Source organism: Mytilus edulis, chromosome 3, assembly GCF_963676685.1.
Source record: "Mytilus edulis chromosome 3, xbMytEdul2.2, whole genome shotgun sequence".
In the NCBI taxonomy this organism is placed as follows: Eukaryota; Metazoa; Mollusca; class Bivalvia; order Mytilida; family Mytilidae; genus Mytilus; species Mytilus edulis.
In genome coordinates this window covers 9,416,928-9,437,116 of record NC_092346.1, presented here as the reverse complement: position 1 = coordinate 9,437,116, position 20,189 = coordinate 9,416,928, and the positions used below count along the sequence as shown (strand labels likewise).

Sequence of the window (20,189 nt, the reverse complement as noted above, 5' to 3'; positions counted from 1 at the left end):
ACATGTAAAATTCTGGTACCTGGAGAGTAGTAAATCTAAGGTAAGGGCATACTGAGAGAATGGTTCTATGTTTGTTACAGTGGGCAATAGACATGTAAAATTCTGGTACCTGGAGAGTAGTAAATCTAAGGTAAGAGCATACTGAGAGAATGGTTCAATGTTTGTTACAGTGGGCAATCAACATGTAAAATTCTGGTACCTGGAGAGTAGTAAATCTAAGGTAAGAGCATACTGAGAGAATGGTTCTATGTTTGTTACAGTTGGCAATCGACATGTAAAATTCTGGTACCTGGAGAGTAGTAAATCTAAGGTAAGGGCATACTGAGAGGATGGTTCCATGTTTGTTACAGTGGGCAATAGACATGTAAAATTCTGGTACCTGGAGAGTAGTAAATCTAAGGTGAGGGCATAGAATAAGTATATATAGATTCAAGATTCAATATTTTATTATAGTCTCAATACTTGCACTATAAATTGATCCAGTCAAAAGAAGATTAGCCCCCAAATTTAATGAATGGTTATCAAACAAAAGTTATGGTAAGGTCTGTTCCAAAATATATGGGTTGTGGATGTGAAGCATTCAAAATGATTGAATATAGGTGTTTGCATTTTCTTTTTATTTGTAATAGTTTAATTTTAGATGTAACAAATCTTCTGACTGGCTGACAGCATTTTTGTTTATCATCTCATAGACATAATTTTGTCATGTGACTGTGACGTCATCAACGTTTTTTCATGATTTACTCTGGTTTAAAATGCAATTTAGAATTAAATTATAAGGAATGACTAATATTTTTTCTGTCTATTCGAAATAACATAAAAATGTGGTGCACACTTTGAAATGACAATGCTATGCGGGTTATTCAGTTTGCAACATATTTTTGATGTTATTCTTTATAGAAAGTAAAAATATTACAGTCATTCCTTAAAGAATTATTGGTAGATTAAAAGCAAACTATTTTATGGTTGACCAGCGTCTCAAAAAAAGTGCATCTGATGTCCCAAATGCATTTAATTCTGGAACAGCCCTATCCAGAATAGGAAATCAAGACAAGAATTCAATTGAAACCTCTATAAATAGATATGTAAAAGTACATGGTAAATAAAAACATTAAAAAGATAGTGCTTGCAAGATACATTATAAAAAAAATCAGTGGAAAAAAAAACTAAATCAATTTTTTTGTAGTCATTAGTATTATGCTGCACAGCTTAAAAGGAGAATTGTATATACCTTTAATACATTTTTTTTTCTCTTCAGATATTAAACGAGACGGTGCCATTATCAGGAAGGTCAGGCATCTTAGGAGAATTAAAAAATAATTTCTTTACTGATGTTGTTTGTGGGAAGAATAAATCTGTTTTCTGTATAACACAGTCTGGTTATTTATGTAACTTTAATGAAAAAAGATTGCTGGAGAAATGGGCAGAACTTAGGGTAAGTCACTTTTTCCTAAAAAATCAACTGTAAACTAACTTATGTTTGCAGATACTTTAATTGACATTATGCTCCTTTCAGACAATTTTTTCTTAACTCTTATTTCATGTCCCACCTAGGCCATTATGTTTAATTAGTCTGTGCGTCTATTTGTTTGTTCTTTCGTTTGTCTGTCTGTTTATTGTCCATCTGTCTGTCCCGCTTCAGGTTAAAGTTCTTGGTCAAGATGTTTTTTGATGAATTTTAAGTCCAATCAACTTAAAACTTAGAACACTTTTCCCTATGATATGATCTTTATACTTTAAATGCCAAATTAGAGTTTTTATCCCAATTTCATGTTTCATTGAAGATAGAAAATGATAGTGTGCCATTTAAGTTCATGTTGTATTACAAAAAAAAACCAAGTAGGAGAACAAATAATTTATTTGCTCACCCATTGTTATCAATATAATTGAATTCTATACAAAGTGAGAGGTTTAATCCACTATTATCTGCATATGGAAATAAACTCATCATAGATACATGTACCAGGTATTTTGTATTTGCGCCAGACGCACATTTCATCTACAAAAGACTCATCAGTGACGCCCGAAAATAAAAAAAAAAGTTTAAAAGGCCAAATAACTGTCTATACCAACTTGTCCAAGTCAAGAATATGACAGTTATTTTCCATTTGTTTCATGTGTTTCAGCTTTTGATTTTGCCATTTGATAAAGTACTTTCTGTTTTGAATTTTTCTTAAAGTTCTATATTTTAAGTTATTTTATTTTGTATATATTTGATTACAGACGACATGTGCTAATTGTGTGACGGCTGCTGCTGACTTTATATTTATTGGTTGTGCCAATGGTGTGGTGAGGGTATTTAGTGCCCAGAATTTACATTACATTGCCAATCTACCACATCCTCATTATTTAGGTGTAGACGTAGCGTCAGCTCTTAATCCAAGGTAATATATATTTTGTTTCTTTTTCTTAAAAAAGCTTTAAAATTTATGGTCAAACAAAGAATTGTCAATAATTAGTAGATTGTTTTCTTGTATGTTGAAATTTTCAGTGAAGCAATCAATATGCTATAGATTTTCTTTCCTAAAATTCTAAAGTTTATGGTTTGAATTATTATATAGAGGGGTAAAAGATACCAGATGGACATTCAATCTCATAAATTGACAATGCCAATGCTAAAAAAGAAAAAGACAAAAAGGCAAACAAAAGTAAACAAAACACAACATAATAAGAATTAAGACTAAGCAACCTGAATCCTACCAAAAACTGGGGATGATCGCAGGTGCTCCAGCTTAGAATTTCTTCATATATTTCTGTAAATTTACTGTATTATGTCACACAGATTCAATGTATATATGAATATTAATTGTCTATTTCAGTCAAATGGTAAGCCAGAAGAAGGATGCTAAGTATCCTGATACCATTGGGATAGTATACGATGATTGGAATAAAAAGGTAAAACACATTAGGCACTTCATTTTTTGTTTAACTGTAAAGATCTATGATACTATCTTTTTATTTACAAACACTGAGGTTGTGAGTCAAACCCTGCTTGTGCGGGTTCAATCAACTCCAATATTAATTGACTAGAACTGTCAGTTTTCCAATCAAAGGTTGGTGGTTTTCTCCAGTCACTACAGCATTCTCCACCAAAAAAAACAGGCGGAAAGGAAATAGCCTAAATGCTGCGCTTAAAAGTGGAGTTATCGTTAAAACACCAACAACAATCAATTTTATTAACGATAAAGAAATATCTTGTCATATAAATATTACATCAGAAACACAACTAACACACATATTGTTTTTTACTGTCAAGCAGTTTGGATTTTAATGTTTTTAAAATTACTGAGTCAGTCAAAATGCATAGTTTAAGTGTTGTTAGAAGTGAAATGGGAAAAGTTCTTGCTACTGTTGTTAAAACTTGGTGATGGCTTATTATACAAAAATGAAAGGTTAGATTTTTGACAAATGTAAGGCCAACTGTTACTTTTTTTCATTTTAATATTTATTTTTGGTAGAAAAAGAAATTCCATTCGGGAAAAAAACCCATTCATAATATTTCCTTATTATTGCAGAAAGTTTTAACTTAATGATTCATACATGTTTATCTTAGTTCATGTTTTTGGTTATGTTGTAGGTTACCTGTATATATAATGATCATAGTATGTACATATGGGATGTCCATGACGTGAAGAAGATTGGAAAGTCAAGAAGTTTTTTGTTCCATAGTTCTTTCATTTACAGTTTAGAAGTAAGTATGTATGGCACTCCTTTATTGGAGATAAAATTAGAAGAAACTGTATAGTAGTTAAAGATTTATACATTTTAAAATCAGTCACATGAATTCTTAGCGAGAGTGTTCAATTAAGACCATCGATTGTGTATTTGATCACCTGAAATGTGTGGTGTTATTCGATGGAAAAAAAAGTTTCAAGGTTTCAATAATTCCATTCTCATCCATGTGTAAATTTCAGTTGATCCAAATCGTTTGGGTTGATGCTATGTACAATTAGGTTTTGTGCTCCTTCGTTGTCACAATAGTTCAGGATAAGGTCATGTCTGTTGTAGTCCTTGATACATCACCAAGGATGGAAATTAAAAATTTCACTTAATAATCTAGCCAATATCTTTTGAGACCCAATGATACATGATTGTGCAAAAATGTGGAAAAAAATGGTAGCCCGCCCAGCTCATTTATTTAGGGCCATGAAGTACTGGGCCTCTGCTAATTTACATTCCAACAGACCAATAATTTAACAATAATATGTACGTACTGATTTACAGTAGTTGTCGTTTGTTTATGTTTATGTTATTTTATACGTGTTTCTCATTTCTCGTTTTTTTATATAGATTAGACCGTTGATTTTCCCGTTTGAATGGTTTTACACTAGTAATTTTGGGGCCCTTTATAGCTTGTTGTTCAGTGTGAGCCAAGGCTCCGTGTTGAAGGCCGTACATTGACCTATAATTGTTTACTTTTATAAATTGTTATTTGGATGGAGAGTTGTCTCATTGGCACTCATACGACATCTTCCTATATATTATATATGAAGAAAACTATATAAAAGTTAATATGTAATAAAAAATGATTTTATTTTTATTTCAGACAAGTTTGCCCATTCAGGAAGATCAGAAACAGATTCTCCCTCCAGGATCATTTATAACATGTTCTAGTGATGATACAGTCAGGATCTGGAATCTAGACCCACATATGAAAGATATGAACATTTATAAAAGAAATATATTTTCACAGGTAAATAATGATATCTAAATGATCATGTAGTGCATCAATGGTTGTATTAATGAATATTTTTAAGATTTGAATAAAAACTATGGTGTAAAATCATTAACAAATTGCTTATTTGATCCTGATAAAGATTTATAAAGTAAATAACATTATCAGTGACTTGATAACCTGTGGTAAAGAAAAACACAGCATATGGGTAAAGTTCTGTTTTTTTTATGAAGTTATATGTATGCCATAATCTGCATCCCATGGACACATTTTCCATTTATTTTATTTATATAATTATGAGATTTGTTATTGAATGCCATGTTTATTTTGTATTAGAAGTGAGATAACTATATTGTATTTTAATCTTGGCCTATGTAAAACTATTTTACTAGGTAAACTCAATTTGAGACAGTTGATTTAACAATTCTCTTACATAGGCCAACTTATGAATAAACTCATCATAGATACCAGGATTGAAATTTTGTGTTTGCGCCAGACATGCATTTCGTCTTCCAAAGACTCATCAGTGACACTCAATCAAAAAAAGTTTTAAAAAAAACAAATGAAGTAAAAAGTTGAAGAGCATTGAGGACCAAAAATCCTAAAAGTTTTGCCACATACAGCTAAGGTAATCTTTTCCTGAATGTTGCTCATTGTCTTCAAAGATACTATGTAGAATACATAGTAAAGTTTGTTTTTCTTTGTGTTGTCTTTAAACTTGTAATGAATTGTATAAATTTTCAGGAATTGCTGAAAGTTATTTATACTGACCCATCATTGAATTACTTGAGGGATGTTAACTATAATCCAGGTAAGTCAAGAATTTATATTCTGACAGACAAAAGCCTTATGGCCGTATATTATATAGTTAGAATGAAGATTCAATAGTTCCTCAGTTTAATACCATGTACAAAGAGGGTGGTAAAGGGTTATTTTCGTGCAACGTGTTTTGCCATTTTTATTTCACGTGCAGCCGTGAAAAAGGTTCGTTATTCACCGTGTTTCGTGAAATCGGTAAAAAGATCAACGTGCAAGACATTTTTAATTGTTCGTTCATCGTGAAATGGCAATTTTATTTCGCGTTCTTCCGTGCAGATACCCCCCCTTTACGCCCCTCTACAAAGATTTGATGAATTATTTTTTTCCTAATAGTGTGTATTTACTCTATTTGCTTTAACCTGGAGTTACATAGGTAGTTAATCTAATTTCCCATAGCATTTTGACACCAGGGTATTTTTTTTTTATTGAAAAGCCTGTTCAAAATTCTTACATTTAAAAGAAGAAAAGCTAGAGCTGTCTCCTTTTACATATCATTTGTGAAAAATGTGTGGGAAAAAAAGAAGATTTATTTGAATGTCCCTCTAGTAGTGAACACATTTATTTTTTTTCCAAAAAAAATTAAAAAAAATAATTTTTTCCCCAAAAATCAATTGGAAAATACAATAGTTTGATGTGGCTTAGGATTTAATGTAGTAGTATTTTAATTTTTGAATATTTAAAAATAATACTGTATTTTCAATTGTTAGTTTGACTTATTAACAATAGATACTGTGTTGAAACATCAATGAGACAGCAACCTAACAAGACACTTTAACCATAACAGTCTTCAGAGGTCCACATCATTCCAGTTACCCCATACACTCAACAATTGATAACTCTTGAACTTGATGACAATCTAAAATCGTTTAGGGTCAAGACAAATTTACCTAAAAGCGACTTCCATCATATCAAACACAATTTCAAGATTTGGATGGCCATTATTTCTATATTTTACCAGATTTTGTTTAACAAATATCAATATTTAACATGCAATGAATATACTTTTAAAATGTTGCTGTATTTTTATACGAAGAAAAGGTGTAGTGTGTTTAAGTTAACATTTGATATATGTTTCAGCTGGAGGTACTGATAAAACAGATACAAATTATGATGATAAAAATGGTATAAGATCTTTATGTATCAGTCCTGATTCTAAACACTTAGCTTCTGGAGACAGAATTGGTAATATAAGGTATGATTTGCAGTTTATAAGAAACATTTGGTTATTTGTATGTGAGTTTGAATAGATACATTTTTTTTCAAATAAGTGTTAGTTCCAAAAGGATTTTTGAGGACCTTTGTGCTTCTTAATGTGTATTCTCTTGTGAAAGTATTCGTAGTGTAATGTATAATTCTAAACAATAGGTGTCTGATTACAGTAGTGTTTATACAAAACACAACTTTAAAATTTTGGTAACAGAATTGGATAAATACAAGGTGTGATTCTAAACTATGAGTTTGATAATTTGAAAAGGTTGGTCTTGATAATTCACTTGACACTGGGATTCATAACTTTGTTGGCACCAATTTTCCTTATGTGTGAGAAACAACATTTTTGTGCCAATTAAAAAAAATACTTTCTTGAATGGTTAAATTTGTGGTTCACTCATACCTCTGAATTCCATAAAAATTGGTGTCCAAGAAATGATAATGAATCCACAGATGGTTGATTTGCTTTAAAAATGCAAACAAATTCTGGGCTCACATTGTGAAGGAGGCGTAAGATACCAGAGTGACATTCAAACTCATAGATCGAAAAGTAAACTGACAGCTCCATGGCTAAAAAAGAAATGACAAACAGACAAAAAATAGTATAAAAGACACATAGAAATAAAAACTAACCAACACTTACCCCACCAAAAACTGGGGGTAATCTAACGTGCTCTAGCAGGGTAAGCATATCCTGATCCACATGTGGCATCTGTCATGTTGCTCATATAAGGGTGAGAAATTTTGTTTTCATTATAAATTTTGAATCCATATATTCTTTATTTTTCAGAATACATGATTTAGAGACCCTGCAAGAAATAGCTACAATAGAGGCCCATGACCAGGAAGTGTTGTGTTTGCAGTATAGTAACTTTAAATTAGGTAATTATAGTTCTATTGAATAACTAGTTTATAGCGGGAATTTCTCGCTACATTGAAGACCTGTTGGTGACCTTCTGCTCTTGTTATTTTCTATGGTCGGGTTGTTGTCTCTTTGGCACATTCCCCATTTCCATTCTCAATTTTATATATATATATATATATATATATACGAGTCTAAATTGAAAACTACGTTCAAACCTATGATTGCGTTGGATAAAAACCCCAATTTTTATACGTGTGCATGTAAAACAAATTTCGTTGTAGAAGGGTCTAAAAACAGCACAAACAACATTTTCCAAAAGACCAAAAGAGTGAAAAAGTATATTTAAACAAAACGCATTTGACTAACAGGTCGAACAACTGATACTCTTTAACCCTGCTGACTGCCATTGGCGATTACCAAATAAAATTGATCACAAGATGTAACAAAAATATATATATATAGTGTTCAAGCATCAGTGTCTAGCCATGACATAGCCCTTTTTTGTGCTGAGCTGGCATAAAGCGATCTTCAATCAATCATGCAAACATCAGTGAAAAATATTGCCTGAAGAACATACCCTGAAATAACCATTTTCTCAACTAACACCCTAAATAAGAGTCTTGATCAATGAATGTCTTTTATTGCTGTTCTTTATCATGTCTAATGCTGGAAAGTCTTCAGTTTGTACTGAAGAGCTTATGCCTGATATCAAGATCAAAATGCAACAAGATCTTGGCTCAAGCACTACTCATGTTATTCATTGCTAAATTCAACTTTAATCTGAAAGATTAATCAGTAAACTGCATATGATACTTGAAAAGTCTACCTTCAAGTTCTATAATTCAATGATTTTGTTTTTCAGGTCCAAAGTTGTTGGCAACCAGCAGTAGAGATCGAATGTTACATGTATTTGATGTAGAACAGAACTATAAACTGTTACAGACCCTAGACGACCATTCATCATCTATAACAGCTGTCAGATTTACACAGACTGAGAAACAGTTAAAAATGCTCAGTTGTGGAGCAGACAAATCATTACTTTTCAGAAATGCTCAAATGGTGAGTAGAAATGTTCTAACTTGTTGTGAAGCAAACCAATCTTTACTCTTTTAAGGTGGTACCTAACACTTTCACTAAAATCAATTTGGCTCGTTTAATTTTCATAAAATTTTGAGAAAGTATTTACTTTGACCCTTTGACAAAAATATAAAAATTTAAAAAAATTTGAACCAACCATTTTATCAGAAAAATTACACTGGTTATATAGCAGTTTGACAAACACTAATTTTGATCATTGAGAAGCTTAATATTCTCCTAACAACGCAACGTAATTAAAACCTTCAGCTGATTTTACAGAGTTATCTCCCTGTAGTGTTAGGTACCACCTTAACTACTGAAATCAGTAATTGATGTGTATTAAATGTTCTGATAGATTTGGATTGTAATCTCTACTTACTCTTCAAAAATGCTCAAATGGTGAGAAAAATGTTCTGTCAAATGTGAAGTAAATAAATCAAAATGCTCTAAGGGTGAGTAAAAATGTTCTGACAGTAAATCTGCATCCTTTAGACATGGTCATATAGTGAGGAACAAATTTCTTTCAATTCTTTTTCAACTCTAACTCACATGGTATCAGATTACTATAGAAATGGACATCAATTGAGCCCTTTATTTTTCTAATTTCTTTTTAATCTGGTCAATCCGATCTAATTAACATAAGGCCAGAGTTTTTTTATTTGTTGGTTTACAGATCCGCCGACCCTATTTTTCCGATTTCCAGAATGAAAATAAAATTGACATTTCATGCTTTTTTATTCCAGCCGACCCTATCAAATACATTATCCCCGAAAATGAAATAAAACATTCTTTTTTATGAAATGAAATGCATTAAACACTAATAGAATTGATAACACTTCGTGTTGTGAAAAAATACAACTTAAAAATAATCTGTATGTTTACATATCTAAAAATAGACGTATCTAAAACTAGACAAATCAATCATAACTGACTTCGAATAATTGATAACACTTTGTGTTGTGAAAAAATAAACCTAAAAAATAGTCGGTATGTTAACGTACATTGTATTTAAAAATAGACAAATCAATAACTGACCTTGAAATGTTCTTTGCGTAAATACTTTTACGGAACGAAACCTGTGTTTAAAACCTATCAGACAATAAGTTCGTTTTCCCGTATTTGTCATCATTCCATAAGATGCATAATCTCATAGAAAATAGAAAATGGACTTGTACAAACGTGGAAGACTCAAGTTAAAGTACTAAATATAAACAAATCATTTAAATTTTCTTGTTTCATAGATAATGAAAAAAAACCCGTCTATTTGGATAAAAAAAACGGGAATGCATGACAACTGATGAACCCGATATCCTCATTTTTCCAGTGGACAAGTCTTACATTTTGAGACACGAATGTTGAAACTTATTTTCAACTTTTTCTTTATCAGTTTTCGTGCTTGAACACCATTATTCACCAAGTTTCCTGAAATTGATAAAGAGCTATGCGGATCTGTGTTTTTTTTTCTTGTTTGAAAAAGGAAGATATAGTTTCGTCTTTGTCCGTGGAAACAAACCCCCTTTTTGGAAATTATTAGACGATGTCATGCGAGGTTTATGACAGTTGACATCGAACTTAAATTTAAGAAATGATGACAAAAGACCATACCAAAAATATTGTTATACAGGTGAAATGTACATTTTTTTGGATATTTTTCTGTCCTGAAAGATATTTTTTTTTCTTTTTTTTTTTCGACCGACCAACCCGACTTTTTCATTGGGAAAATCCGTAAACCAACAAATTAAAAAACCCTGGCCTAACATTTGCTTTTTGTTGTTTTATTAATTCGTGCATAGTATGATAATATTTCAATGTGGAATTTGTAAAGGGAAATACTTGTCACAGAAAAAATCCACCCTACCTGTTATGTATGTTACAGAAAATCATGTAATAACCTATATGTAAGTTTTCACTGTTATATTTCTACAGGATCCAGACCTACAGTTCACTTTAGACCAACATCTTGTTGGTAAAACTACAATCTATGATATGGTTATAGACCCCACAGAGAAATTTGCTGCTACAGCCTGTCAGGATAGGAACATCAGGTAAAAAGCAGAAAAAAACCCACAAAATACATATCAAAACAACTGAACCAAAATATACATTATACAACTTCGAAACAAAACTCAATTTAATTCCTTAACAGATATTTGCTGTATTTCATGATAAGGATATTAGGACCTATGTTCTGCATTGGCCATTGATTGATTGATAGATTTATTTATTGGTGATTGCTTTATGCTTTCTGGCCATTGAGTGGCAGGGCATTATTTTATCAAGCTATATATATGATCATCACATTCATTATACATTTATCAACCATAAGAAAAAAAGTGTTAAAGAAAGATGCTAAAAAAATAAAAAATTACATGGGGCCAGGAACATGGTGTCCTAAGGACACACATTCTTGTTGCTTGATTTAACAATGAATTTATTTATCAGGATATATTCAATAAAGACGTCTAAACAGCGGAAGAATTACAAAGGAACTATTGGAGATGATGGAGTACTGATGAAGTTATCGTTAGATCCCTCTGGAACTTACTTTGCCACTAGTTGTACCGTTGATAAGAGTATAACTATTATTGACTATGCCACGGGAGAAATCCAAGCCTCGATGATCGGTCATGCAGAGTTTATTACTAGTATAAAGTTCACCAATAATCTCAAACATCTGATATCTGTATCAGCTGATGGGTTAGTATTTATTTTTATGCCCAATTTATTATGCCCCATTTATGGGCTTTATGTTTTCATCTGTTCGTTCTTCAATCTGTTCGTCTGTTCCTACGTCTGTCCAGCTTCAGGTGAAAGTTTTTGGTTTAAAGTTTTTGGTCAAGGTAGTTTTTGATGAAGTTGAAGTCCAATCAATTTGTAAATTAGTACACATGTTCACTATGATGTGATCTTTCTAATTTTAATGCCAAATAGTTTTTACCCAAATTTCATCGTCTGAACATAGAAAATGATAGTGCGAGTGCGGGATGGGATCCCTGTACTATGGACACATTCTAATTCCGTATGCCTCAGCAGAAATCCAATGATGTACAGAAAAATTTCTGTTGAATTTCGGCTACAGTTATTAACATGAAAATTGTCTGTATTTAAAAATCCTTTATATAAATTTCCAAATTTATCAATTTTAATGGGATTCTAGTTTTCTTTTCTTTGATTTCATGGGTATTTTTTTTATGTTGATCAAAGAAAGAAAAAAATTGAAATGTTTTTTATGTAAACTTTAGTAAAACCGATAACTCAAAAATCTAGATGAATACAATTTTCTTTAATTCACGAAAAATTGGAACACTTGAAAAATATATGAATCCACCGCTATTTATAACAAATATCTTAAAATCAGTAATGAAGACAATTCCCTTATGAATTAATAATAATATTGTAATTACTTTTTTTTATACAATAATTTCCCTATCATGTAAAAATAGATAATTTCTATGAATAATTAATTTCTACCTAGGTGTATATTTGTTTGGAGATTACCGCCAGAGATGACAAACATGATGCAAAATAGATTACAGGACCTTGGTAACATGTATCAGGAGGCTGAAGTAGCAACTAACAATAATAATAATGAAACGTAAGTTTTTAACTAATGTGTTATACTGTTTGAGAGTTTTTAGATATTTATATGCTAACCGGAGACAACATATCACTCAGGCTTTGGGTTCATAAAAATATTTTTGAGCACAATTATCATGCTTAGACTCAGAAATCAACTGATCAAAATACTGGATTTGTTGTTTTGGAGTGCACAAAATTTGCACTCCTAGTACTGAGAAATGTTTTGTGACCAGAAGCCCAGGGATCAACAAAGACTTTTTTTCCCAAAGGTTGAGCTTATTATACCAGCTGAAATATATATATTAATTTTAAACTTTTTGCAACACACTGAAATTCATAAAATGTATGTATCTTAAATTTTTGTCCCAAAAAAAAGAACTTAATACAGTCTTTCAAAATAAGTGAATAAGAATTATTATCCAAGCTTACCTCATATAATTCCAAATTTAAGGTTTCCAGAGTAATACTTGAAATCAAAGTCTTGCAAAAAATTCAAGGATAATGGAGCACCACCCTTAAATAGCTTATGTTGATACCTATAAGTTGTGTGTGGTGTATGAATCTGTAATAAAAACAGGCTTAACTAAAAATGAACAATGGAAGATAACTCAATTTCAAAAAATATGTGTTCTATATTTAATACAATTAAATGATTGATTTTAATAAAATTGAAAATGGAAATGGGGAATGTGTCCAAGAGACAACAGCAGAAGGTCACCAATAGGTCTTAAATGCAGCGAGAAATTCCTGCATCCGGAGGCGTCCTTCGGCTGGCCCCTAAACATTGTTTACATTGTATCTATTTAGTAGCAGTAAAATTGGAAACTTGTATCATTTGCTATTAAATATTTTTCTATTCTAATATCTACAGTGCTAAACCAAGTATACCTGCGCCAGGAGAATCAGAGTTTAAAACTCCAAGTAAGATATTAGCTGAACTAAATGAATACAATGAAAAGCAGCAACAGCAACCTACTAAACAACATCCAGGACAACAGAAAGCCAAAGCCCCTTTAGACTACAGATTTAGTATTGGACAGCTACCTAAATGGGCTAAAAACAAGGTAAATAGTTATTTACTTGTGTACAGTTTGGAGTTTAGTATGGCGTTCATTATCACTGAACTAGTATATATTTGTTTAGGGGCCAGCTGAAGGACACCTCCAGGTGCGGGAATTTCTCGTTGCATTGAAGACCTGTTGGTGACCTTCTGCTGTTGTCTGCTCTATGGTTGGGTTGTCTCTTTGGCACATTCCCCATTTTCATTCGCAATTTTATTGTCTGTGATGTATTTGGCCAGAAATAATGATCTTATCTACAATACTGTGTTTAAATCCTAATACCTTCTGGGTAATATTTTCGAAAACCTATGCCTAAATGTTGCAATATCGATTGTCTAACAACATCCTGAAAAATTGAAATTCAACCAATTACATTACCAATAGTCTTTTAGATTCTGAAAAGGAAATATTATCTGACTGGGGAAAGTTTGGTAAACAAAGATAATTAAAGTATAATTGAGCAAAGTGTTAATAAAATAAGAAAATACAATATCAGGAGAATTTAATGCTATTTAAGAATTTGTACACAGGTATCTTGCAGAAGTTAGTGTGGAAAGCAAATCTGTTGTTTTAACTCGGGAATTGTACAAATATATGTAACCTATAATTAGGAGAATAAGAGATTATTTTTAAACACTTAACCTTATTCAATAAGTTTGAAACCAAAATTTGACAGAAAAAATATTTTCAATTAATATTTAATTATTTACAGTTTGGAAATGAGAAATCCAAAAGTCCTGAGCAGACATCAGGTCAGCCAAAGGGAAGATGGGCCGAGAGATCGGAACAGAAAACTATACTAGCTCAGATTGATGGAAAGAAGGTGGAAATTAATACAAAAATAGGTGAGTCTTACTCTTATGGATTTATTATTATTCGTAGGATATCTATTTTTATGCCCCACCTAAGATAATAGAGGGGCATTAAGTTTTCTGGTCTATGCATCCATTTGTCCTTCTGTCCCACTTCAGGTGAAAGTTTTTGGTCACAGTAGTTTTGGATGAAATTGAGGTGCAATCAACTTGAAATTTAGTACACATGTTCCCTATGATATGATCTTTCTAATTTTAATGTCAAATTTGAGTTTTGACCCCAATTTTACAGTCCACAGAACATAGAAAATAATAGTGTGAGTGGGGCATTCATGTACTATGGACACATTCTTGTTTGTGGATATATGTTAACCCTATATTTTTTAAATGTTCAACAAATAATAAATTAGCTATACTGTAGTATGCAGACTTTGGCAAAACCAAGAAATCAAATATCCACTGAAACAATTCACAATTTTTGGTAACCTTAAAAAGAAAAGAATTCACGGTATTAAATGGCTATTCTAGCTTTTTCTGATTATTCTTGTGTTCTTATGCTTTAAACTTATAGAGTGGTACCAAGTTTTATGCCCCATTTATGGGCATTATGTTTTCTGGTCTGAGCGTCCGTTCGTTTGTTTGTTCTTATGTTTGTCTGTTCGTTCATCTGTTCTTCCGTTTGTCCGTCTGTCTGTCCCGCTTCAGGTCAAGGTTTTTGGTTGAGGTAGTTTTTAATGAAGTTAAGTCCAATCAACTTAAAGCTTAGTACACATGCTCCCTATGATATGATCTTTCTAATTTTAATGCCAAATTAGAGAATTTATCCCATTTTCACGGTCCACTGAACAATGAAAATGATAGTATGGATTGGGCATCCGTGTACTTGGGACACATTCTTGTTTGTTATGGTTTGTTGTTGCATAGGATTGTTAATGTTACTTTATCTTATTTCACCTTGGGAGGGGGAGGGGGAGGGGGAGAGGGTTTATCCCATAAAAACCAAGTTTGGGGGTGTATAGGAATCAACCTTTATGTCCTGTCAAGACCAACTTCTTTATTCCTTATTTGATTCACTGTAGAATATGATGAGATGCAAAAATTTACCATGTAAAGGATTTATTATTCTGTTTATTTTATTCAGAATTATGCCCCTTTTAACTTATTTTTTTTATCCTTTACAAAACAGTCGTTGCAATTCTTCTAAATGAAACTTTGTACATTGTAAGATCCTAATATGTAGATGTGCATGTTGAATAGGATCCAAGTTACAGGATACCAATCCAATTCAGTAACCACAAAGGAAGATGAAGTCCCTTAATAAATATGCCATCTTTTAAATGGGATATAGTACCCCATTGGTCACAATGTGACCCTCAACAATGAGCAAAGCTCATGTCATATAATGAGTTAATTTTCTCAAATATATGTTTGTATCTTCATACATATGGTCCAAGGACACAGTTATCGTCCTTTGGTTTTCGTTGTCTACGAATATAGTCCCTAGTGTAAACAGTGTATAACTTGCATGTTTTATTTAATACACTTTCCCAATTTATTTCTTGATATTAAATGCATGAAATATTAAGTAGGGGGATGTAATTACATGTTTTAAAAATTTGGGTGCTGAATCTTTATGTTAAGTAGTGATTTGGTCCAGTTGAAAAAGGTAAAATTTTATCACGTCTGAAGCTGTCAAACTGAATTTTATACCCCCTTAAGGAGGCTCGAGGGTATAAAAATTTCAGAAAAAAATCAAACATTTGTTTTTCATTACAAATTTTATTTATTTCCTTTTATAGTTGTTACTTTATCATATGGTACAAAAATCATTCAAAACAATCAATTCGCGTTGACCCCAGATGACTTTCAAAATATATACATCATTGAAAAGTTCCAAATTATCTCCCTTTGGTGGAAAAATGCCATTTTTTGACTCTATATTTGAAATATCTTTTTCAACTCATCGGTGACCTATCTTTTTTAATATAATTTCCATATAAGCTGTACTTAAACTAAATTATTGTAAAATTTTAGCGATTTCTGTAATAAATTTCTTTTTTTTATTTCGATATTACCTTTATTTCTCCTATTACTTCAACAGAAAAAAATCACCTTTACAAAAATGTATGCTTCTTTCGAAGGCAGATTGTGAGCGCAAATGAACGGTGACCCCACTTTTTTATTTTATTTTTCTATTAACTATAAGATAAAGTTCATTTATAGAAAAATATAGACAAATCCTATATAAATGATTTAGACCCGCGAACCCCCTTAACACAGAATTGTCAATATTTTGAGTTAGAGCTGGTAGAAGTTTCTATAATTTTTATATTATTTGTCTCACTGGTAGTACACTACACTTTAAAATCTTTTTGAGAAAGAGCAGGTGCGATTTTTTAAATTTGAATTTATGGTCTAAAAGAAATGCACTACGAAATAACTGTAGAGAAAAGGAAAGATAGTGTCAGTATCTTTGATATTTTAATGCCACTTTTTAGTATCGCTTTTGGCCTATTTCGTGGCAGCCAGTTTTTATTGGTGGAGGAAGCCGGAGTGCCCTGAGAAAACCACTGACCTTCTATAGGAAAACTGACAATCCTAGTCAATTAAGATTGGAGTCGAGTGCACCCGCACAAGCGAGGTTTAAACTCACAATCTCAGTGTTGACTGGTTAGTGATTACAGTAGTAACTAAACACTCGGCCACCGAAGATCCACTAGAAACCATCAGTCAAACTTTTAATAACAAATCTACTATATTATAGATTTTTTCATTTGGAAAATTGGCTTAGTTATTTATTCAGTCTTGTTGTTAAATTACACTTTTGTTAACAATTTAAATGGAGCGATCAATGCATTTGAATGGGGACACATAGTTGGACCCCCTATCTAATAATGGCAGGAACCGCCCCTGTGTTGTTAAAGTTATATCTGTATTATTAAACTTTAAACAGTGTTGATGTACTAAATGGGGAATAACTTGACATTATATGACCTTTTTTTCTGCTGAAGGTATAAAATCAAACAGTCCTAAGATCTTACTTTGTTTATTTAGGTTAATTAAGTATATCTGTTAGAATTTATGTAAAATGATTATATAAAACACGTTGAACATTCTAAATGACAATTTAGGAGTCTGTTTCTCACCTATGGGGAGAGATTATTCTCGCTTCAAAACGTAATTGGATAAACCGTATTCCCCATGATTTTAATCTCTTAATTTGTCGGCTCAAGTATGATTAAACCTAACAAATAAAACTTGTTAAATACTTAAAGGATTAAAGTTAATCCAAGTTAATCCCAAGTCATTAACTGTACAGCCATCTGTCTGCGATTATGTTTACTGTTCAATAAAGTAGGTTAAAAATTTGTGAATTTAAAATTTGATCCAAAATAAACAAGTTCTAATTTTCGGTATAGAAGTTTCAGTGTTAAATATAGAAGCTCACAAACTTTACCTAATCCACCATTGTTTCAAGTGTTTAAAAGAGGCTCTTTAACCACTTTTGGAAATAGTCATTGGAATATTAAACAGCTTGACTTTTTACACAGTATTATAATGCCTCTTATGAAGTAATCATGATCTACAAGTATTTAGTTATTTGGTTTTACAATTCTGGAAGAATTTCAAAAATTGATGTCAGCAAAATTTTACATGCAAAGCTTCAATAGCTATTTTTAAAAGCAACAAATTCCTGCCCCATGATAAAGATTTTATGGCATTGAGGCTCAAATACAGGATTTTTGAATGGATTGAACTGGAATTGAAATAATTTTATTCTCCTGTACAATTTTTGCCAGAAATTTATGAAATGTATCTCACACGAGTTCCAAAATCCAGGCTGATCAACTTTGTGAAAAGAGTTATGCCCTCTGAAAATATTAATTTGATTATAAATAGCATTGTAAGCACTTTTAAGCCTACACTTCTTCTAGGTTTGTTATGGAATTTAAATCAACAATGCCTTGGAAGAGTCAGAATTTTTTTGGTGATTTATTATTTTTTTCAGTCACTTTGAAATGTAATTGGTATAAAAAGGAAAGCACTCCCATACTTCAATTTCTTATAAAAGTTTAATTAAGTTTCTATAAAATGTTTTTATCAGTAAGGTCACAGAAGAGAGCAGTCTAACTACTTTAAATTCAGAAATTATTGCGTGCATTTATTATTGCGATTTTGTCATTTTAGACTAATATATATATATATCAATCCTCCTGTCTTAGCTTTTCGGAAACCAGCAAGTCTCAAAGACTTATTTGTTAGAGCTGACGTCTCCTCAAATAAAAGCTGTTCAATTGCAGGATGGTGCAAGTCATGTGGTAACAGATGTTGCCTGACTTGTCAACAAATACTAAATACTCAAACATTTACTTGCCACTCGACTGGGTCTGTGTACACTATATTTTGTAATGTAACTTGCAAAACCCAGAATGTTGTATACCTCCTTCAGTGTCGATGTGGCATGCAGTATGTTGGCGAGACAGAGCAGCCATTCAACAAATGCATGAATGGTCATCGAAGTGACTACATTTGCAAGCCCGACCTACCCGTAAGTCGTCATTTGAGATCACCTGGGCACACACAAGCTGATCTCAAAAACCTTACCATCACAATCATAGACCACAACGAGGGTTGGTCGAAGGTCGACAGAGTCGCTCAGGAAAGATTTTGAATAAGAAAGTTATGGACAGTTTCCCCAGAGGGCATAAATGAAAAAACATAGAATGAGTCTCTCATTTTCCTGTCATCATTTGTTTCCAGTAACTCCGGCTTCAGTACTGGCTTTACAGTTCGAAATTCTTTTTAAAATACCAGTTTAAGTTACAGGGCTTCATTCATTCGGGATGGATGTATAAGTACGTAGCCCCGTTCAATTATTTTACCTCATTAGATCAAACTTATTTTTCTAATCATTAGACTGCTATTAGTTTGGGAGGCTTAAATATGTAGTTTCTGTTGCAATTGCCCTACCGTTGTCAAACTTGAAATATTATACAAACTTGGATCGGTTAGGACATTTTTGATTTTTTTGTTTGAGGACTGCCCTCAATGCAGTTATAACATCTAAACTGTCACAACCTTTGGAAATTTAGAGTTGTGCCAGTTCACATCGAAAATAACTATTTTCATTTGGCATATCTTTACCCGTGTTTGAAAATTTTAAAATTGTATCAGCGTCTGTGGTGTTCGCTTAAATTGTATAAATTTCGAGATTTAGAAATAGTTTCTCATTTTGAATATTTTGACATGATTCATTTGACATCGTGCTATTATTGAAGAAGGATATCTGTTATCCGAAATATCTAATATATTTGTTAGTTTATAGTTATTTAATGGTGATGTTGTTCCCTTTTTGACTTGTTATATATTATATTTTGTAGTGTACAGAATCATACTACATGATCCATCGCCCTGTAAGATTGATCGTTGACTATTTATTCAGTCATTTTATACATATATGTATATATATGCGATTTTATTTTTTACGATTTTGAGAAAATCCTGTTTAATTCATATATTATATCTCGAAATGCGAGTTTAAATTATTGCATTTACAACTCTCGCATTTTTCGCATTAATAAAAACCTTGCAATAATTTCTGATTTTACAGTATTTTGAATAAATTCATTCCCCTTGAAATACAAAATATATGGAAAAGAACATTATTTTCAATCTTGATTATGCTTACATTTTTTGTAAGATATCAAAAAGTAGAATTAATTTTGTTAGTTATTGCCTTTTATATGTGATATATGCAACACATGGAAATTTGATTGCTTTTCTTTTATTACTCGTCATGTAGATGCTTTGTCATTTGTAAGCATTACCAAATAAGGCTGATTCTGCTACTAACGTAGCTGATGGCATTGAATTATTGGAAATAAATTTTAAATGTCAAACTTAAAACCATCACATTACGATTCGATGTAATTAAATGGATGTATTTAATAATGTCCCTTTAGTTTTACCTTTTCTCTACTTGTATGTTTCACAACTACCCCTCCTGAGCATAATATGTGTTCAATATGTGTTCAAAATATTGAATTATTATCATGGATATGCATGAAGTATTTATCACTGGACATTGTGAA

The 20,189-nt window shown here is 31.7% G+C and overlaps 1 protein-coding gene across 2 annotated transcripts in view; it reads left to right on the top strand.

The window, feature by feature from the left end:
- The window catches only part of LOC139515744 (mitogen-activated protein kinase-binding protein 1-like), a 70,632-nt gene that overhangs the window by 25,345 nt on the left and 25,098 nt on the right, over window positions 1-20,189 (top strand). For both annotated transcript variants that reach the window (XM_071305424.1, XM_071305425.1), the window contains exons 7-20: window positions 1,259-1,435; window positions 2,224-2,384; window positions 2,820-2,895; window positions 3,578-3,691; window positions 4,547-4,693; window positions 5,420-5,486; window positions 6,572-6,686; window positions 7,494-7,585; window positions 8,431-8,627; window positions 10,572-10,690; window positions 11,088-11,342; window positions 12,121-12,240; window positions 13,096-13,288; window positions 13,998-14,130. In XM_071305424.1, coding sequence (XP_071161525.1) covers window positions 1,259-1,435; window positions 2,224-2,384; window positions 2,820-2,895; window positions 3,578-3,691; window positions 4,547-4,693; window positions 5,420-5,486; window positions 6,572-6,686; window positions 7,494-7,585; window positions 8,431-8,627; window positions 10,572-10,690; window positions 11,088-11,342; window positions 12,121-12,240; window positions 13,096-13,288; window positions 13,998-14,130 — 1,966 coding nt within the window. The remainder of the gene's footprint in view (window positions 1-1,258; window positions 1,436-2,223; window positions 2,385-2,819; window positions 2,896-3,577; window positions 3,692-4,546; window positions 4,694-5,419; window positions 5,487-6,571; window positions 6,687-7,493; window positions 7,586-8,430; window positions 8,628-10,571; window positions 10,691-11,087; window positions 11,343-12,120; window positions 12,241-13,095; window positions 13,289-13,997; window positions 14,131-20,189) is intronic.